We start from the raw sequence: 20,262 nt of genomic DNA on the forward strand, positions 1-20,262 counted from the left end.
ATGACAAAGTGAACGAGTCACCGGAAAGAATGGGCCAAAGAAATATTGTCCACACAACAGTTGACTATTAATAACAATGAGTTTATTTACCAGGAAATTCTGTTTGCATTGTTTAACATAGCTCCCGCATCCAAGCCATACATTTACAGTACAGTAGCATACAATATTATCCTTTCAAGGAGACTGTATTAATACAAAGATCCCTAGAAGGGCACACATTTTTATGACATATTTACAAAGAATACAAAACACAGAAAAAATTGACAGTGAAATGGAATTTAGGAAGCAAAACAATATACATCAGCAGAGTAGTATGTGTCACCAACAACAGAGCAAGAGGCGAGGCCAAGATCAGAAGAGACAACTCCACTTACATGTCATAAGTTCATAGGTCATGTGCTACAGCAACATTGATGCAGGAGCCAATGGGAGTAAAGTGATAAAGAGACAAATACATAAATATGAACTCAAATTGTAAAGAAAATCAACAACAGGAATACTTGAGAAAACACAAACAAATAACCATTAAAAAATATATAATTCCAAGCCAAGTTGCTTCTGTGTCCAGACTACAATACTATCACAGTGTAGAATAAAACAAACTCTTACACAGGTCAAAAACATGAGATTACTGATAATATTACTTATATAGTAATATAGTACTATTGTGTAACACACATTTCTTCAAGTTGCCTTCCATCCAGAATAATAGCAAACAGAAGAGATTAATGCACAGTATGACATGACAGGCAAACCCAACAGGATTGTTTAATATTGAACCAAAAGACACTAAAACCAAAAAGATGATCACATTTTCAAGAGGTTTTTTTGTGATTGGTGTAGACTGGTTGGACAGCTCTGATGAGATCTTTGAATATAAAGCTTTTGTGTTTAAAGCACTGTATGCCCAGACTCACCAGAGGCAGACTTCCAACTGCCGCGGAGACAAGGAAAGGCATTTCATAGGGTCTGAAGTCGTACGAGAACCATAAAGGGTGTTGGAACCTGGCTTCGTGGATGTGCACAAAATGCACTTTAGAGGTTACTTTTTGTGTTTGATCCTGAAACATGATGCTTGCTCGCAGCACATGTTCACAAACTATACGTTTCGTGAACCCTGTAGCGATGGGGACCCCTCCATACATAACATTTTTCCTCTCAAACCAGGAAGGGAACAGCAGCGGTTATGTCACAAGGAAAGCGCCAGGCACCCCCCCCTTCTCTCTCTCTCATCCTTTCTTCCAACCCGGGACCGCAAGAGGTATCCACTAGGGCTTCTTCATCTCTGCATTGTGGTTGCTGTGTGTGGAGGCTATGGCCCAAATGCTGCTCTCTGGCACCCTCATGTGGAGCTCCAGAGGGCGATCTGCTGCACTTTGCCCAACTCAGTCAACAGCTTCTTCATGCGATGCTTGAGCTGAGGCAGACGGGCCAGTGGGTCTGGGGGTTCCAGCTCCCCTGTGTAGTCCAGCCAGCTCTCCAGCACTGAGGGGATCGACACAGGACGTTAGGCATCATCAAATCAAATGCACGAGCCAGTACCTTAGACAGCCCTCCTCAACTACAGAGGACACCGTGGGATTTTCCAGGCATTAAATCGGTTCCATCTCATTAAGAAGACGGAGGCGTTGTTTACACCTAGCTTGGCGCACCTGTACTCTTGGCTTCAGCCTCCCTCATTATGTCATTTCAAAGAAAAACATAGCCGCTTGTTATGCACTACTGAACTCACCGTCCAGCTCCTTCTCAACGAAGTCCATTCTGTGTGCGACATCGTCCTGGACAGAGTCTATGTGGTCCAGCAGGTTGAGGTGCCACTGCTGCTGCTGCCTGCTGTCGTCTGGGCCCCCGGCACCACACTCCTCCTTTACCTCCGCCTGCGCTCGCTTGCTCTGGGTGGAGCCCTTTGAAGAAGGCAAGACAAGCTATTCAACCCAGATGGGAAATGCTGACGTCCCAGCAGCAGAAGAACAGTACAGTTTTAATAAAAAATGGATTGAATGTTCAATTCCCTTTACTATAAGAATATAACAAAAAAAGTCATTAAATATTTCAAAATGAAATAAAAATTAAAACTGTAAATATTATTGAAAGCAGACTAACGAATAAAGAAAAGGTTAAAGTATCAAATTTAAAAAAGTGGCTAGATTATTGTCCTTTTCTAGTGAAAAGGAATCTTGCGGAGGGATAGAGATATAGGGAGTCATGGATGGGAGAATAGGTCATAAAATACGATATCACAAACTTGACAGTGTATGTAAAGGTGAACACATTCACAGTGATGTCTAATTTCTGCTCAATTCTTTTGAGACCATATTTTTCTCCTGCCCAGTATCCTTTGTGCTGTGATAAAATGTTGGATGTCATTTTGATTTTGATTGATCAAAAAAACCTAATTTCAAAATGTCTCCAGCAAATGTCCTTATTTATCAGCAGTGAAATAAATCTAACTGCGTTTATGGGCTTCTGTAGCCCCTCATTAGAAACTAAAACTTCAATTAATAGCTGCAACAGTTATTTACAGTTGACTATTGTGGTGTAGAAGACATCAAGATCATGCAGCACTCATAATAAACTTTACATAATTCAATCACGTGTGCCGTTTAAACAAGTCTGTTCCAGACTGGGTCCATGGCTCAGCTTCCCAGCTGAGGGAGCCCATAACCTCATCATAAACTATGAGCCACGCTGCTCAAGAGGAATACCAAGTGACTCCATATATTCAATTCAATTATTTGTATAATGCCAATACATTTTTGGAGGATTGATATTATTGTCGTGGTAGTTTTCGCTACAACTATAACTGTACAGCCACAATGAGGAAGCTTGCCTATATTATAAAACCACCTTGCAAGGCTAGCATGGCGACGGGTATAGTATTAATTTCGTCTGACAAGACGCAACTAAATATGTTTGTCAATAACCTTTTTTTCCATGACTAAGACAAGAAGGTGACGAGACTGCACTAATGTCCAAAAACGCTGACTAAGACCTAATTAACATGCATTATTGTTGACGAAAAAAGACTACCAAAATGTTTAGCCTGACACAGTTAGTCAATTTCTTTACCACGTTTGTACCATTAATGCACGCCTTTATTAAACGGATGCAAGGCATTTTGGAATTGTCAACCGATTAGCGCAACAAGCGCGTGTTAACTGCGAGCACAATCATAACTTCATAATATTTCCACACAGTAGACTTCTCCTGATTTTCGATCGTTTTAAACTCTTCCGATGCCAATTTCTTCTTAACGTCCTCCATCGCTCACTTGCATTGTCGCATATAGTAGTCACTGCACGTGAGCGTGCTGTGTTTCACGTGTGGAATGTGTGCGATGCACGGCTTGAACGCATGTTCCGTTGTCACAAGAAGACTTGGGGACCTTTTCTATTTTATTTTTACTGTTTTAATGCCTTATCGCGCAGAAGTGTCCGAGCTCGCCCCGGACCCGAGCATCATTTCTAAATATTTCAGTTGACTAAGATACCGTGGGTTCTCTTTTGACTAAAACTAGACTAAAATGACGAGTGACTGTGAATGACTTAATATGAATAAAACTAACATTTGGCACAAGACTAAGACTACATTAAAAATAGATGACAAAATTAACACTAGACGGGTACAGAAAAACTGATCTTGATCTGTGGCATTACAGCCAGCCATGCCACACCCAATGTCCCCTCAGCCTTTTCAATTAAATGAGACGTCCATCTTTTTTACACCCAGACGGGAATTCTGGGTGTCACAGCAGAAAGTATAGGACCGCAATGAATAAAATAATAATGAAAAAAAACGTCAGCAGCTCGCCACGGCTCATGTCCTCGTCGTACAGCCATCATTAAGAAGAACTAAGAGCTAAAGACAGCGTCTTGAAGCCCTACCTTCATGACGGTGGGCAGAGCCTTAGTCCGGCCCGTGTCCAGCAGTCCTCCGTAGCGCTGCTCCCTCTCCAGCAGGTCCTCGGTGCTCCTCATGCTGTCCTCCAGCTCCGAGCCCTGCCTGGTCTCCACCACCAGCCGCTGCTCCACCGCCGGGTAGTACGCCCGGGGCTTCTGGTAGCAGTGCTCGCTGAGGATGTACGAGTCCTGGAAGGAGATGTAGCGGGGCGACGAGGCCACCGAGCAGGTCGACGAGTTGGTCGAGGAGGTGGTGGTGCCGCCCCGGCTCAGCTTCTCCAGGGCGTTGGACATCAGCAGCTCGCCACGGCTCATGTCCTCGTCGGGCGTGCCCGGGTACGAGTCGTAGGGCTTGCGGGGCCCCTGCTTCCAGGGCTGCCGCCAGAGACGCAAGTCCGACTGGGTCTTGCTCCTGGGGGAGGCAGAGCGAAGGTTAGCCCACGATGCACAGAGTACTGCAGTAGGGATGCTATGGTACAACTGATCGTAGGTCACGCGATCCCCTTCAATATGTAAAGGGTTGTGCCTGAAGATTTGATGTGGTCACACACACACACACACACACACACACACACACACACACACACAGTGGATCAAAACAACAATGGGTCATTTGAGTCTGGCCTTTTCCCTTTGCGTGTGCCCCTGCGAGGTCGACAGCATCCCCCTGCAACCCGTTTGTTATGTGTAAACCAGGAGTCACTGTCCACCACGAGGGGCTGGATGCTGTGCAGTGTCACTCACTGCAGGACGCCCATCTTGAGTTGCAGGCCGCTGAGAACCTGCAGCACGTGGTGCACATCCCCCAGAAGCTGGTGGGTGGCAGTGATCTTCTTAGCGTTCTGGTGGGAGTAGTTCTCCGCCAGGGACGACAGGCCGTACATGTGACCGCTGCTCAGCCAATCGCGGTCATACCAGTAGCGCAGGCTCTGCCGCTGACCTGTGGAACAATGGAAAAATATCCAAGATTCAATAAAAGTATCCACACGGTAAAAGTACCGGTTAACATTTATTTATTTGCCATCACATTTTTCTCTTTTACAACATGCCCATTATATATGATGTGCCAGATATAATTCCTAGAAGGCTTGTAGATAGTGATGGCACATCACAATACCGGCCTAGATTTCTGAAGTATATGAGCAAAGGACTGTTTTAAGTTCTAATGGTGTTTTGTAATTTCTTAGTAATTAATTGTGAAATTATCATGTCATTATGGGGAGAAATTGTTGTTTTTGAAATGTTCAAAACATTTCTCATGCAAGACATGGCAAAATAACGTTTACATTATGACTAGTAAACACTGGTTTACTAGTCATAATGTTGCCTAATTTATACTGGGACTTTAAGAGTTGCTCTTGAAGCCTTAGGCAGCCCGCCCACATAATACATTCATCAATCATAAATATTCAAGTTTTTACATCAGTTTGTTATATTACAGGGTGTATGATGTCCCTTACCTGGAGGGTCTCTGCAGATATAGCAGGCGTATTTATCCGGAACATTCTCCTCCAGTAGGCCCATGCAGGTGCCATGCTGCCAGCACAGACACTCCTCGCACTAAACAGAACACTAATAAGTTAGCCTAGCTCAAGGTTCAACCAACATTTTAACCTTTCAAATATCTCAACATTTTTTTACATTTGGCTTGTAAAGGCTGAATGGGAGCAGAGTTTAATACCCAGGCCGAACAGGAAGAGGCGTTTGAGCGAGTGAGTGACAAACTGGCTAGAATACATTTTAACACTATTTTTGTTTCACTTCCTCTTAGTTACCATTTCAGAGAAAAGCCGCACCACACACACCCACACAAGTTGTTGCTTTGCATGCTAATTGTGTTTTTCTAGCCCAACTCAATACATCAGGAGTTGACATGTTTCACATGCACAGTAACCTCACCTGGATCATGAAGTCGTTCTCCTCCTCCACCTCACACACGCACCGCACGATCTCCTGGTCGCTCGTATCCAAGGCAACCGAGTCCACGCTGAGGGGTGGGCTGGTGACGTCCAGGTCTACCCCGATGTCATCGTCGCTCCACCCACAGCTGTCCGTGGACCAATCGCTGAGGCTGTCCTCGTCTAGAGCACAGGGTCAAAGGCCAATCAACCACCGGACGCAGGCAGGGAGCTAGAATAGACATCTTCATCTGACCCCACTTAAATGTCCAGGCTGATTACATTGCTGCTCTACACAGAGCCTGTTCCAGGTGTACCCTAATGTGCTCGGTCAGAGGTTCAACGGGGGGGAGGGGGGGGGGGGGGGGGGTTAAGCAAGCAAGAGGTTAAGCACAGGACACCCAGTGTCCTGGATTCAATAAACCAACCAAATGGAGCAAATCCTTTATCTGCAACCTTGGTCTCATGGAAAGCATGGAAATGCAGGGTCAAATTGAGGATGACTTGGTTGATGAACTGAATCCTGGTTGAAAGGATGAAAGAGGGACAAAGGCACACACACACACACACACACACACTCGTAAAGATACCCACCATCCACATGTATCGGCTCAGATTGGCCGTATCCAGGCCTGCTGGTGTAGGCCTCAGGCTTGTGATTGTGTGAGAGGGGGAATTTGAGGGGCAAATTCAGAGCCAATACTGAGATGTCAATATTCTCCTCACTACCAGTGTATTCTGTTAAAGCAGGGAAGGGAGGGAGGGAGGAGTGGGAAGCAAATGCAGAACAGAAGGTCAATTTTGGAAAATGCCAGGTAATTGGTTGATCGAGGCGATGGAGACTGTGGCAAAGAAACCACAAACGACGAGAGAACACAACACTTCTGTGGCACGACCAATTGGTGTGGGGCGACATTACAAACGTTAAAGAACTGTGCAAAAAAACCCATCAAAACAGGTCAACATAACTAGTCCCTAAGGGGAACCATGATAGAGAAAGAGGAATAATCTGTATTCAGGATGCTTAGTGCTTTATCAGGCATTGTCAAATCATCAAAGAGTTGCTTGGCATCTGTGCACATCAGAAAAACTCTGCGGAAAGAGAAAGCTATGCGAGCCATGTGCCAAAGATCAGGAGCGGATAGGATACATCAAAAGGAAGAGGAGGAGACCTTTTCCTCGGAGCCCTGTATGCTTCCCAGCCGTGCCACACAGGAGGGGAATGTACATGCAGATATGACACACACACACACACACACACACACACACACAGGTGGATTCCATGATGACATCACCCCGACCCTACCCACCCTCTTACCAGACTTGGATCGCTTCTTCTTCTTTCTCTTTTTTAGTTTGATGCGAAGGAAGTCTTTCTGCTTGGGCTTGTCTTTTATTCGCTCTTTGACGGTTGATGCTGAAGAGAAAAACAGGCCAAATGTGAGTCTTTCAGACATTTTACACAAATATACCACACCCTTTCTATTTAATCATCAATGATCTTCCCTAACATATCTACAGTCCACACGGCTACGTTAATATGGCCTATTTGGCAAAGTGCCCTGACGCCCCAACCCTCTCCGACGCCCTATCCACTCACCAATGTCAAAGCCACTCTTGTCCACATCCTTGTGCTGTTGGCAGCCATTCCTCTCCAGCTGATTCTCCTTGCATTTCTCCCTTAGCAGCGCCCTTTGCGAGCACTGGCTGTTGACAGCAGGGGGCGCTGACGTGCGCCTACTGCCCGGAGCCGCAGCCCTGGCCTCACTGCGGGACGGCGGGGTAGCGGCAACAGGATCTAGAGAAATCAGGAGAAACATTGGACCACTTTTATTATACAGAAACAGTCTACGATTTAGAGGTTGAACAGTGGTTTTATATTGTTGGGGCATTTTGTTGCCTTTATTTATATGAGTGGGAAAAGGGAACGACCACAGTCCTTGGTATGTAACCAAGGTTGTTACCAAGAATTTCTGCCTATCTGGGTGACAGACTGCCAGGGTGAGCCAAGTTCAGCCTTCAATGTTACCCTTGAATTAATGAGGCTTTGTCCAACGCATGTGTTCACTAAAATACGTATGTCTTCAACAACTAACATAAGCATGCTACCAAACAACCCAACGTTCCCGTTATCGAATGAATGATTGTTTATAGCAACACACAGACACACACGCAGACACACAGGACTCACGCATGGTGGCAGAGATGGTGCGCCGCCTCTTGGGGCTCTCGGGGGCGGCCGGCTTGTCGGTGCCCCTGGTCTGGACGCTTCTGGTGGGGCTGACGTCCTCCTCCATGGGCTGGTCCTCTCCGTGGTAGTACTTCATGTGGTAGTGCAGGAGCTTTGCCTTGCGGAAGGACTTGGTGCAGCCGGGAGAGCTGCACTTGAATGGGTTGTGGTCCAGGTTGATGGACAGGACGGGCGAGGGCTGGTTTTTGATCACCCTGTATACTGGAGAGAGATATGACGCCCGGTATTTTAATACATGGGAATCAGGGGAGAGAGAGAGAGAGAGAGAGTCGCTGGGGCGATGCCGATGACGACGTGCTGCATCTTCTTACGCATCTCGGGAATATTGTACAAAATCTATTTTTGGTGCACATACGAGTGAGCTAGATGGGTGACATACAACGCTGCACGGATAAACACTCACGTGGTTCTCTGCTGAATCGATTGGGGTTGTGGAATCCTTGCTTTCTCACAGCTGAGACAGAGGTATAAAAAAATGCATTATTCAACAAAGACAGAATAGGGGGCCATGTGTTGAAGAAAGCCATTTAAGACCCAAGGAATGCCAATCTGCTCTCATCGTCGCCACTTCACACCAAGACGTTTTAATATTCCTGTTAAGCCACACCCCCACTCGACACTTACGTTTGACAGGCTGGGGGGGAGGAACCTCGGCTGGCGGCTTCGAGTTCTCTGACTGGCTGCTGGGCTTGTGCCCCGCATCGCCGTTGCTTTCCGCGGTCGTCATGGCGACGCACACCGGCTCTGCCCGCGCCGACGGCCCATTGGTCGTCTCCGAGTATGGCTTTGTGTCCTCCGTGTATGGCTTGCATCCATTTATTTCCCTCTCCTCAATCTCTTCCTTCTTCACCACTCCATTCATCAGACAGCTTTCGGTTTCTTCTTCCTTCACCACCTTAACGTCCTTAACGTCCTTCTCTTCTTCCTCCTCCAGCTTAACTCCATTGGTGAGCGCCGCCTTCGCCTTCGCGGCCACTGCGTCTGCAGGTCTGTTCTGGTGGCTGTGTGGGCGCGGAGCCCCCTGCGGCTCCCGCTTGATGGCGGACCCTCGCCCCTTGCCCGTCCCCCCGTTGCCGTCCTTGGTCTTGCCCTCCCAGGGGTCCTGGTCCTCGTCTCCCTCGTCCTCCTCGTCCTCCTCGTCGCTGCCGGTGCTGCTGCCCTCCTCGTCCTGGTCCGAAGTGCTGCGGCGCGGCCTCTTGTTCTTTGGGCAGCCGTTCTCCGGAGGGCGCCGCTCTCGGCCGTTCTGGACCTTTCTCGAGACGTTGCCAGACCGGCCCCCACCCTTCTGGTCGCCAGAGATACGAACACAGAAATACCATGAAAAAGACATGTCTGTGTACCCTCTGGGTATGATCGGTACATCCCGATACAGATCTTTACGTTAAAATTGTACGACAGATGATACATTTAAACAACACCGTTCATTAATACATAAGAACTCACTGGTGCATTTCTAGATGGATCCATAATGGCTACATCGCATTAATATGAGAGAATTTGGGCAAAATCAAGGAGACCCATGATTAACATGCTGTACTAAACACTAAATTGCAAACTGAATGAACATGTTAACGTAAAGGCAGTCAATGTATCTTAATAAAAAAATAAATCAGCCAGGATTTTTGTTGAACTTCCCCCCTCTCTCAGAGTACACATGTTCCGAAGAAAGGGAAGTTGGCGGTCCTTTGAATTTCACTCTATTCCAAACGAGTGTTTAGCCCTTAGCTGAATCTTTGGGTTGTCCAAAACAAATAACCACATAAAAACCGCTCTGGCTCTGCAGTTATCTCCAATAGGGCCCTCAATGTAACAAATCGTTAAAGAGCACCTATTATGCTTTATCGACTTTTATGACCCATAAACGTTATGATTTATAGTCATGTTTAATCATACTAAAGTGTCACATAATGACGTACATGCATTTAGACGTATTCCCTGCTGACCGTCTGTGGTGGCTGTGCAGAGAGCTTAACACTAGGGACGCCGGTCTCCATCCACATTTCCTGGATTTATCTACGTAGAACAATCCGGATTTTCCATGTAGGGTAATGCTGCAAAATGCTCTTCCAGAAGGTAACCAATCACAACAGAGTGGGGTTGGCAGGAGGGGGGCGAGGGGGCGGAGAAGGACGAAGCCGAGTGTTGACAGAGAATGCTGAAAGCGCCCAGATGAGAGGAAGAGTTTCCCTAAAATCTACATCGTTTTTTGTGCTGTGATTCTTGTCAGGTTGCTCTACAGGAGTCATTAATAAGACATTAAGACCAGAAAAGTAGTATAATAGGAGATCTTAAAGATTGGTTGATTCTGTCTTTACACGCCACTGCACATGCTAACAGACGAAGAAGCACAGAGTTTGAATTATCAAATGTTAAATATCCTGGTCATCATCACGGTGGTTGAATTCACTCCGATTTAACACATCGTTACTCAGAATTGTTAATGCCCCAATTGCTTATGTCATGAGCTACTCCAGGGGCGTGTAAACACAGAAACAAAACTTTTGGGTTTGTTTGTTTGTGGGCACTATTTTGAACCCCTTCCAAGCCAGGGCAGAACGTAGGCGGTTAATGTGTTGGACAAAACAAAAGATGGATGGATGGGAGATGATAAACTCTTGTTTGGAAGAGAACTGATGTCAATGTCGGACCACCGGCCCAATTTTGGAACGCAGGAACACCGTGATAGGGTGAGTTGAACAAAAATCCCTGCTGATTTATGATCGTGCAAATAGACCATGGCAACAATTCACATGGATCTTAGAAAATGGGACACGTCCCTTTAAGTGACCACTGAATGCATCAGGGAGCGACCGATTATCGGCCGGGCTGATTATCCGATAAGAGATCAATTTAAAACTGGGTTATTTTGGCTCTGATGCAGCCGCGCGTCTCTGTCTGCTGTCACTACGCTGTCTCCAGCATTGTCCCACCCACAACACCATCTGATTGGTTACACGCTCTGGAGCCCTTTAGCCCCTCGAGCCCTTTAGGCTTTAAGGTGAAGGCTGATTAGCTTTTAGCGTAACGTTAGCCCAGCGGTCCGCTTTCTCCTTCTCTGGCTCTAGACGCTTAGCAGACTAGCGAAACTCTACAACCCACAAATACTAACGTTACTGTGAGGCCCAATACGTTAGCAACAGCTGTCTGTTCCTATGATAAACACTGATTATTAAAGTGAAGATGCTGTAGGCTATTTAGCGTTTTTTAACGGCTTAATCACTTGAAACAAGGTTGCTGATAATATTGATTGGAAATAGTCAGTGATAAAAGTAAGAAGTGTGTGTGAGAGAGAGAGAGTAAAATTAAGTTAGTTTCATTACAGGGAAGCACGATGAGGGGATGGCTATAGAATAGTGTGTGTGTGTGTGTGTGTGTGTGTGTGTGTGTGTGTGTGTGTGTGTGTGTGTGTGTGTGTGTGTGTGTGTGTGTGTGTGTATAAGCCACATGAGAAGCTTCAGAAACTGACAGCAAAGCACCGTCTGTCTGAGAGAAAACTGTTGGGCAATAATGGCTGTTTAACTAGAGAACTATTTATTTATTTATTTAAATTTTCAGTTAACTTCATTAGAACACCCTGTACTTTTTGTTTTTGTTTGAACTTAAAAGAAAGATAAGTAAAAAATTAATATTTCAGTTCAGTTCAGGAAAATTTTAGTGAGCCATTTATTTGTTTAAATTGTGTTATGTTGCAAATCTGATAAGCTGTTGTGTTTATTAAACAACTTCATAAATTAAGTTAAGTGTTGGAGTTTGTATTATTCAAAATTTTGACGCCAAACTTTTCCCTTTTCTGTAAATTAATATTGGCTCCAAATATCGGTTATCGGCCCCCTTGACTACTAATAATCGGTATCGGCCCTAAAAAATCCATATCGGTCTATCTCTAGAATGCATGTCCTAGAATAATATATTCTGCAGCAGCAGTAGGAACTAAGACCAGCATCATATATACAGTTATTAATTTTTACAACAAACCGTTTCAGTTTACCTCTTTAACAAAGGGCTTCACATGGATCTCCTTCACATTCTGAATCACCCCATCATAAAACTTCACGGTGTAGGAGGCTGCGGGCAACAAAGTCAAATCAATACGCTGCACACCTCCATGAACCAGCTCAGTGTTCGAGATGCTGCCATTTTGCTTGCATGCTGTTATATTAGGGGAACCCACCATCTTTGTTGACAGCCAGGACCTTAGCTGGGTAGAAGCGGCAATCTGACCAGCTTGCCAACACCTTTTCATTAACGTTAAACCCCTGGAAATAGGACAGATGGGAAATTGAAGAGGGTTATTAGAGAATGTTCCATAAAATGTGATTGAAGACATGAGGGCTCAAATCCCCTTTGACAACCAACACTATCTGTCAAGACAAAAAAATATGGGTACGGCAGTATTGAAAAGGACAAAGGGTTCCATCTCCACACTGACCGAGGAACTATTATAAGCTGGCTAGGTTGCCCTGTATCTACCAAAATATCCCTATTACAAACAAAAGTGTCTTATCGGCCCATTTCCTGGTTAAGATCACAGAAGAATCAATGTCAAGAACACTCTACTGGACACTTAACACTAACAGACCAGGTCCAAAGGCCTTAATTTATCACAGCCTCTACTACATCAGTTTAGTCATACGACCAAACCGCAAAATAAATAAATAAATCAAACCTCAAACATTTATGGCTCTAAAGCAAGCCGTTTCACTGCAGTTCCGCAAATCTTGCCTATTTCCCAAAATGTTCCCAAAACATATTCCTTCTTGGTCTCCATAACCTCAAAAGACAGGGATACAGTTGTCGGGGATACAAACCAACACGCTCAGCCCTTTCCCAAATACACATAAACAAAATTCTTCCCGGGCTGTGACTAAGAATAGGTCACCACCAATCTGACGCAACCTTGTGCCCGAGCCAAGATATAGCACGGATACACAGCTTTGTTAGCGATTCTAAAAACCAATTTGAAGGACAGCGCAAAATGAAACACGGGGATGCACTTACAGGCAAGGAGACGTCCTCCTTCAAGCCCCGGCGTCTGAGCTTGATCCGCTCCACGGGTCTGAGGTAGGGGCTGGTCCAGTCGAACCACTCATCATAGCGGTGGCTCCACTGTCTGTAGTGGATCAGGACCTTCTCTTCATCACAGTCTATCTTCTCTATGTTTGCAGCATACCTGGAGGAAAAAGGGAAGGCACCAAGCAAACACGTGAAACTCAGAAGAGCTGTTGATAGCCCTTGGGACAGGGGAAAAGGTTATTTAGCTAGGAAACGTACAGGTGAATGCATATTCAAATGGTGCGCTCGCTGTGAGGGCATCTCAGTGAGGGGGTGCTGCACTGCTGAAAAAGAGCTGTATCCTTCACTGGAAAACACACCGTCCTTATTTTTTACACTTAGTAGGCTTATAACTTAAGGCCGGCCCCTGGGTGGAGAGGGTGAAAGGGGGGGAGGAGGAGGGGGAGGTTGGAAAACATTCCCAGGCACAATGACTCACCAGTTCTTGAGGCTGTCTCTGGCCTCGAGTTGAGCTCCCACCTCGAAGTTGATCCCTCTTCTGTTAGGGGGTGTCTTACTCATATTGCCCTCATCAATGGTAGCCTCCTGCAGATGCACACATATGCACCGAATTACAGAGTGGTCAACACTACACACAGCATGTGAACTTGCCAGTTTACTGAGAATTGCCATGCTGTTTCTAGCTTTGATTACAATGAATGCAAGCATTCTTATGTTTGAATAAGAGTGCTTTCACAGGCACACAATGGTACTGTAACAATCAAAGTTGCACCTGGTCTGTCATTATGTTGATTTATCGAGCAAGTAGCTCCTTCCGCTTTGCAGAACGCTACAAGTTGGGGCAGATCTAAGATTAAAAAAGCTATTAGACAAAGAAACCAGCAGTACATATGGTGAATATCGTTTCGAGCCTAATCGTTCTCAGCAAATAAAGAGCGCAATTAACTGTTGTACGATATGTAAATGTCATGCTCCCCAAAAGATGGTGTGCAAAAATCATATTATAGCGGCTATAGCGCAATAATTCTCCAGTTTTTGGCGGATGGCCCCGTCATCATCCCGCCATTAACATACACATCTAAAATATATTCATTTACGTGGAGTAGCATCGTTATTAAACCACCTAAAACATTTGTGGTAAAAAGGAATGAGCGTTAGTATTTGGTTTTATTCCATCACGGTCCATTACCGGAAATCTTCGTACTACAAGGCGACCCACGTGCTTTTGGTTAGGCGATTTCACGTCCTCATGAAACAATAGACGACAATGGTAACAGCCCTAACGGTGCTTCGTACTCGTTAAGAGCATGCATGCTTCAAGGACAGTTAACGGAAACTATATTCTATAAGGAAGGCTTTCATATCTGGTTAATAGATGAGGCCGGTCTATTCCTTTGTAATTTGGAGAACAATGTGACCCGGAATACATGATAGCCAGCCGCTATACTCCCACTTTGTGTAGTGTCCGGTCAGATCTTAACGGTGATCATTTAGATAAGGCAATAATAACCGTCGTTAGATTAGTGGAATATGTTACACGCATAAGTAAAGATAAATTCATGTTTTATTGGTAGATGTACACAGAATTAAGAGCTGCTGCGCCCGCGCGATCAAAACGACGTACTCAAAAGGATAGCAAGTTGTATGGCTATACACAAACGTGATAATTATTATTTATTCAGCACAGGAGGAACCATTGTGTTCATATAGTAATGACAGTTTATTGTCCGGCGTTCAAGGAGTGGGAGGGTCGTGTTTGGTTGGCGATTTTTTCGTCGCTACTTTAGAAACAATCAATTGGTTGCGGCGACTGGAATGGGCGGATCGGCGAGATCTCATTGGCCCACAAGCTGTCATTCACTGCGTCGCCGGGGCCTCGCGCTGCTCGCGCCCAGGCCTACTTCTTCACTGTTGGTCTAATGGAAAGCATGGAGAGCTTTAAACTTCCTCAACAGAGAACAACGAGACCCACAAGCAACCCGAGAGGACCTCCAAGCCAAATCCGACAGATGTAGAAACGTACCTAAATAGAAACAAACTCCATAAACCACAGCGCGTATCATACTCGACCACGATTGTTTTGAATTCAAAGCAACCATCAGCCAACCAAACCACATGCTGCATCACGTAATTCAGGTTGTTGGTGCAGTAAGAAATACATATTATTTGGTATCGCGTCGAGATGGACACACTCGTGGACCTTTCAAATAACGTTTGGGTTTCCTACCTTAGCTCCCACTCACTATTGGTCGATTTCGAAGTGAATTCCGCGGTATATTGCGTGCATGTACCACCGCCGCCGACTCTGTGTGGCTCCGGAGCACGCAGTTGTATTTCTCTACTACCGCCACTCACCGCCGGCGCGGGTACTTTGGCGGATCAGTGCGCATGTGCGGACGTGAGAGTTCATAATCTTTATGATAACGATCATTCTGACGATATTGGATTACTATGTGAGCGGTGTGCTACTTTATCGCTATACTTCACAAAACTTTATTTCGAGGCTGACAAACCAACCCAAGTATGTCATCGTTTTAAATAGAGAAAAAATTAATAAGTTCAACCGATTGTTTTCTCCTCCCCTCTCCAACCTTTCAGTGTAAGTAAACCCAATGCAATTTTTATATTTTATAATGGTAAATTAATATAAAGTAGCCTTATCTTAAATATGAATGTTTTAGGACAACTGGCAAAATCTGCGTTTTGGTTTCCACCATACATATTAAACGTTGCGTCGTCTACTCTTCAATGTGCGAACAGCGCCATCGTTCGTTCAACTAGTACAGTTGTTTACTCAACCTAGTTTCAGTCCTAGACAAATAAATAGATAGAGAGATAGATAGATAAGTATTTCTAATATAGATAGGTATCCTATTTATTTAAATAAATAGATATTGAGTGCCTTAGAAAATGTCATTGTTCTTCCGAGGCATCCTCTTGCGTTGCATTCTACAATATTCGCAATATTTCCCCATGATCTGCGCCGTCATGGTGAATCAAATGCATGAATACAAATTGAGCAGACGATGGCGCTGTTCGCCTAAAGAGGAGCAGACTGCGCTAGCGACAGTTTAGATCAATGGGAATCGCAGATATTAAACTGTTACAAATATGAATGCAATGCAATAAAGTGGCCCAAAAACATTAATATTTAAGATGAATGTTGAAACATAACCAAGAGCATGCCTGAGGATAACAAGAACGTTGTTCTAGGCTATATCTATCTGTAATATCTATCCATCTCATTTGTTTATTTACTCTCATTTCTGCTACCTTCCCAACCCAATATTCACCTGTGTGTAGGCCTACAGCTTGTTCAATTAACTTAGTGTTATTGATATTCTTGCATGATTGGCATTATATCTGTAATGTGCTTCTGTAACACTAGAATTCTCCTCATAGTAATGATAGCGTTATCAGAGATATCTACCCATCCACAATGAATATCTATTTATTTGAACACACCAGTTTTTTTAATATATATTAAACCTTTTAAAATGCATATAATTACATTCACACACTTCTTATAATAACCGCACACATGAAAATGTAGTCACAAACATAGCCAATGGATTTTTGTCAATTGAACAAAGCTTTATTTATCAACACTCATTCCATACTATAACAACAGGGTATGCCAACATACATATACACACATGGATAGTGGTTTGATTCAGTATTAGTTCCAAAGGAGGGAGGTCACAGCAGGGAATTTCATTTTAATTACAAAACAGCCCACACATTAAGTTTTTTTAGTTTTACTATTTTCAGAAACAGGAAGTTTCACCTTTACCCTTTATTGGATTACACAACTACAGTTAATAATATTTACAGTCATTATTTATTTACATTGCCAAAGCCTGAGATAAGGGAGGGACAAAAAGAGTCCTATCTACAGTTCATAGTGCCCGACAGTTGAAAAATACCCCTTCTCGGTTTGGGGAGAGGGGGGCTACCATAGAAAGAATTACATCCGACTGTGGAAGAGTACTACTCCGACACCCGTTTTAATGCTAGGACCTGAGTCACAACAACAGGCCACAAAGAGAAGAACTGAGAACTCTGGTTAAGGGAAACCACACACAGATATTTAAAAGAAAAGATTATTAACAGATGACTATACAAGTTCATATTCACTACACATAGGCTGTATCTCCATTCCCATCTCTCTTACAGTGTCAAGAGGTTTAAAACGATACGCTTCAATGTAGTTGTGGCTGAACTGTTTAAAAGCGCTTTGAAAAAACAAGACAGCCTTAAAACAACATCCTGCATGCGTTTTAAATAAGCGGCTCTCTGTACAATGTGTTAAAACAGTGGTGGTGGTGCTACTAGTGATGTTCAAATGAACATGATGATGACAGGCTTCTCTCACTGCAGTGGTTAAAAAACATTGCAGGCAAGCTAATCAAAGACTTTATCACTCTTTCAGAATTGTTTTTAAAATTTCTATACAGAATTCATTAATCCTGCATCTTTCACCCTTACACTGAACATTTAGCATTTCTGTATGCACACATGCATGCACGCACACACACACTCATGAAAAATACATTTAACCAGGGAAAAAAAAAAAGGCCAAGTGTCAACATTTGACATCTAAATATAAATAAGGCAATTAACGCCAACTCTTTTAAACCTTCTAATGATTAACATTTACATATAATTGAATATAGCCCAGTTTACCAATTGAATGGTACATTTCTGCCAAGGAATTATGAAATTGGGAGTTGTTTTTCACATGCAGCAAAAAATTCAAAGTATTCGAAAATAAACCACATATTAAACCTGTTCAGAGTAAATCATCACAGTTCCTCTTGAAGTGCTCCCACAGTGAAACTGTGGACTCTGTGTGAACGTGGTTGATGCCTCATGTCAAGTGTGTGCTACTATGCAGTATCCACGCAGGACCATCTGGCAACAAAGATACAGTACAGACAGTGTGGCTAGACCATGCCAAATTGTACCACTCTCTTCCCTCCTTCCCCTTTAACATTTTCCAGTGTGGTTTTCTTTTGTAGACAGTGTTTTTATGTTTATTTGCATTTCCTCCAGCTGATGGAGACCGCGTGTGTGTATTGTGAGTGTGCGTGTGTGTGTTCCTTTGAAACCAAAGTCTACACCACGCCCTCGATGAAGCTGGTGTCCAGGTGGACAATGAGCATCCTCAGGAAGGACATCTCCTTGCGCGTGTTCTCGAAGATGATGCGTGGATCGTCAGACTGGCACCGCAGGCAGTTAGGAGCCATCACCATGGCCAGGTTGTTGACGTCCATCTTGGTGACGGACACGTTGGCGGGCTGAGCGAACACCTGGGAGACACGAGAGAGAGAGCGACAGACAGAGAGAGAGAGATAGAAGACAGTGAGAGAGGGAGACAGAGAGAGAGAGAGAGAGAGAGAGAGAGAGAGAGAGAGAGAGATGAAGAGAGAGAGCGAGAATGACGGAGAGAGGATGAGAGAGAGAGGCAGGGTGAGAGAGGTAGAGAGAGAGAGAGGAAGAGAGAAAGAGAGAGAGCGAGGAAGAGAGAGCGAGAAGTGAGAGAGAGCGAGAGAGAGAGCGCAAGGGAAAAATAGAAAAAGGCACCAGTTCAAAAAAAGGCAGCAGAGAGGGAACTAGGGTCTGCAGTACACATAACGACCTTTGAGCAGATGTGGCCGGTGCCATAGCACCTTACTCTCGGTTCTGCCCTTAGAGGAAAAGTAGTCAGTCCAACAGGTTCCAAAGGTCAATCCAATATTGAATGTTTTCCCTGCATTGAATATTAAGTGAAATTTCATCACCATCATGGATTTCTGTTTAGTTCAAGGTGTTGCAATCGGTGTTGCAATAGACTGAAATAGTATTTCAGACACCCATTTAAAATTCTACTTCGATTAATATTTAATAATAGAGGATAAGGTCAGTTCTTCTCTATGACCTTCTCCTCTATGGTCCGCTAAACTCTAAACTTTCCTCATCAACCTCATTAAGCTGCTCTGTCATGGCCACGGTGATCTTACCTGCAGGAAGTGGATGAAGTAGCAGAGCACCAGTCTGTTGAGCTCGGGCAGGGACTGCACCACGTCGATGGCCGCCATGGGGTCGTCATAGTTACTGACACACTGCTTGTAAAAGTTCATGGGGATGAGGGGCTCCTCAAGCTCCCGGTACCACAGCTTCATCAGAGAGGCTGGGGGTTAGGGGGGGGGGACAACACAGAGGTCAGCTCGCACTCATTATGAAACAATGAAAGATACATTTAAGCATTCAGTCACCCAGACATAAAGATACATAATAGGTACATATATCTGACTCGTATATAATGAGAATGATATGATCAAACAGTCAGGTCACAGTGTTTGCTCACAGGGGACGTTGGGGTCTGAGAGGTTCTCTGGGATCCTCCACTGGTCCACCTGCAGCTTCAGAGCGTTCACCTCATCGATGTCTCCGGGGACCCTGAGGAGGGACCAGGACGGGGGAAAAGTCAGTAACTCAACTCGGCCACAAGAGGGAGCCACACGCCCACCGATCCCACAGTCTCCCCTTGTGCTGTGTGGCAAATGCATTATTCATTTACGGGCAATTGTCTCCAAATATGTCGTGGTGACTTCGGAAATGCGCGGTTCTCTTTTTGCCGCTCTTCGCCAGAACCATAAACAATAACTGAATAAATATTAAGAGTTACAGACATGGCCTTGTTCAGACAGCCCATATACAAGACCATATACAAACACACTGCATGTCACGCAGAGAGAGAGAGAGAGGGGGAAGCTCCCCTCGTGCTCGGACGCCCACACTCAGTCGACCATGTAAACACATATTATGAAGTATCAAATGAAACAAGCGTTTGGTTCCCCGGGAGCGCAGAAGGCCGTGTTTGTTCTGCCGTCTACGCTGTGTACTGTGCACAGGGGGATAAGCCCACTTCAAACTCTCCCGACCCGGCAGACCACACACATGTGTCTGTGTACTGTACTCCCCGCCACGGCCCGGTGTTTGCACACGTGCGCAGGGCAGGCACATGACAGTGCGCACAGGCACTCATGCACACAAACACGAAAATCCCTGTTCTTAGAACAACGCTGGTGAACCTTCTAAACTCCAGTCAGACAAATCAGATTTTAGGTTAATAATCAAGTCTGATATAGACAAGCTCAGATCTTTGTGAAAGGGCCGTTTGAAGTTATTTTGCTTAATATTTTTTTCAACCAATCAT

At 44.7% G+C, this 20,262-nt stretch overlaps 2 protein-coding genes across 7 annotated transcripts in view; both read right to left on the minus strand.

Moving 5' to 3' along the window:
* Positions 1-60: 60 nt before the first annotated feature.
* On the minus strand, positions 61-15,396 carry LOC307084112 (PHD finger protein 20-like). Of its 4 annotated transcripts, none has more exons than XM_079748328.1 (18): positions 15,289-15,396; positions 13,834-13,908; positions 13,540-13,646; positions 13,047-13,218; positions 12,220-12,304; positions 12,037-12,113; positions 8,673-9,330; positions 8,452-8,502; positions 7,989-8,249; positions 7,398-7,595; positions 7,116-7,214; positions 6,392-6,535; positions 5,799-5,980; positions 5,360-5,459; positions 4,644-4,839; positions 3,885-4,311; positions 1,733-1,904; positions 61-1,485 (listed from the first exon to the last, which is right to left on the minus strand). In XM_079748328.1, the coding sequence occupies exons 2-18, from the start codon at positions 13,843-13,845 to the stop codon at positions 1,343-1,345; spliced, it is 3,084 nt and encodes a 1,027-aa protein (XP_079604454.1). In that variant the 5' UTR covers positions 13,846-13,908; positions 15,289-15,396; the 3' UTR covers positions 61-1,342. The 4 variants fall into 4 exon arrangements, with proteins under 4 accessions (XP_079604454.1, XP_079604453.1, XP_079604456.1 ...); XM_079748327.1 differs by having other exon boundaries at positions 8,673-9,333; XM_079748330.1 differs by lacking the exon at positions 6,392-6,535 and having other exon boundaries at positions 8,673-9,333.
* Positions 15,397-16,676: 1,280 nt separating this feature from the next.
* arhgap46a (Rho GTPase activating protein 46a) overlaps positions 16,677-20,262 on the minus strand; it is a 37,075-nt gene continuing 33,489 nt past the window's right edge. For all 3 annotated transcript variants that reach the window (XM_079747793.1, XM_079747792.1, XM_079747794.1), the window contains 3 exons: positions 19,411-19,502; positions 19,064-19,233; positions 16,677-18,373 (listed from right to left, as the gene is read on the minus strand). In XM_079747793.1, coding sequence (XP_079603919.1) covers positions 18,179-18,373; positions 19,064-19,233; positions 19,411-19,502 — 457 coding nt within the window. In that variant the 3' untranslated portion in view covers positions 16,677-18,178. The remainder of the gene's footprint in view (positions 18,374-19,063; positions 19,234-19,410; positions 19,503-20,262) is intronic.

This window comes from Pollachius pollachius (assembly GCF_949987615.1).
Source record: "Pollachius pollachius genome assembly, chromosome: 12".
Taxonomy (NCBI): Eukaryota; Metazoa; Chordata; class Actinopteri; order Gadiformes; family Gadidae; genus Pollachius; species Pollachius pollachius.

Excerpts from the sequence above, each read along its gene's own strand:
- LOC307084112 (XM_079748327.1), bottom strand. Across the intron at positions 12,114-12,219 it reads CCTGGCTGTCAACAAAGATG|CCTCCTACACCGTGAAGTTT; the intron begins GTGGGTTCCCCT and ends TGTTGCCCGCAG. Across the intron at positions 1,486-1,732 it reads CGTTGAGAAGGAGCTGGACG|TGCTGGAGAGCTGGCTGGAC; the intron begins GTGAGTTCAGTA and ends CGATCCCCTCAG.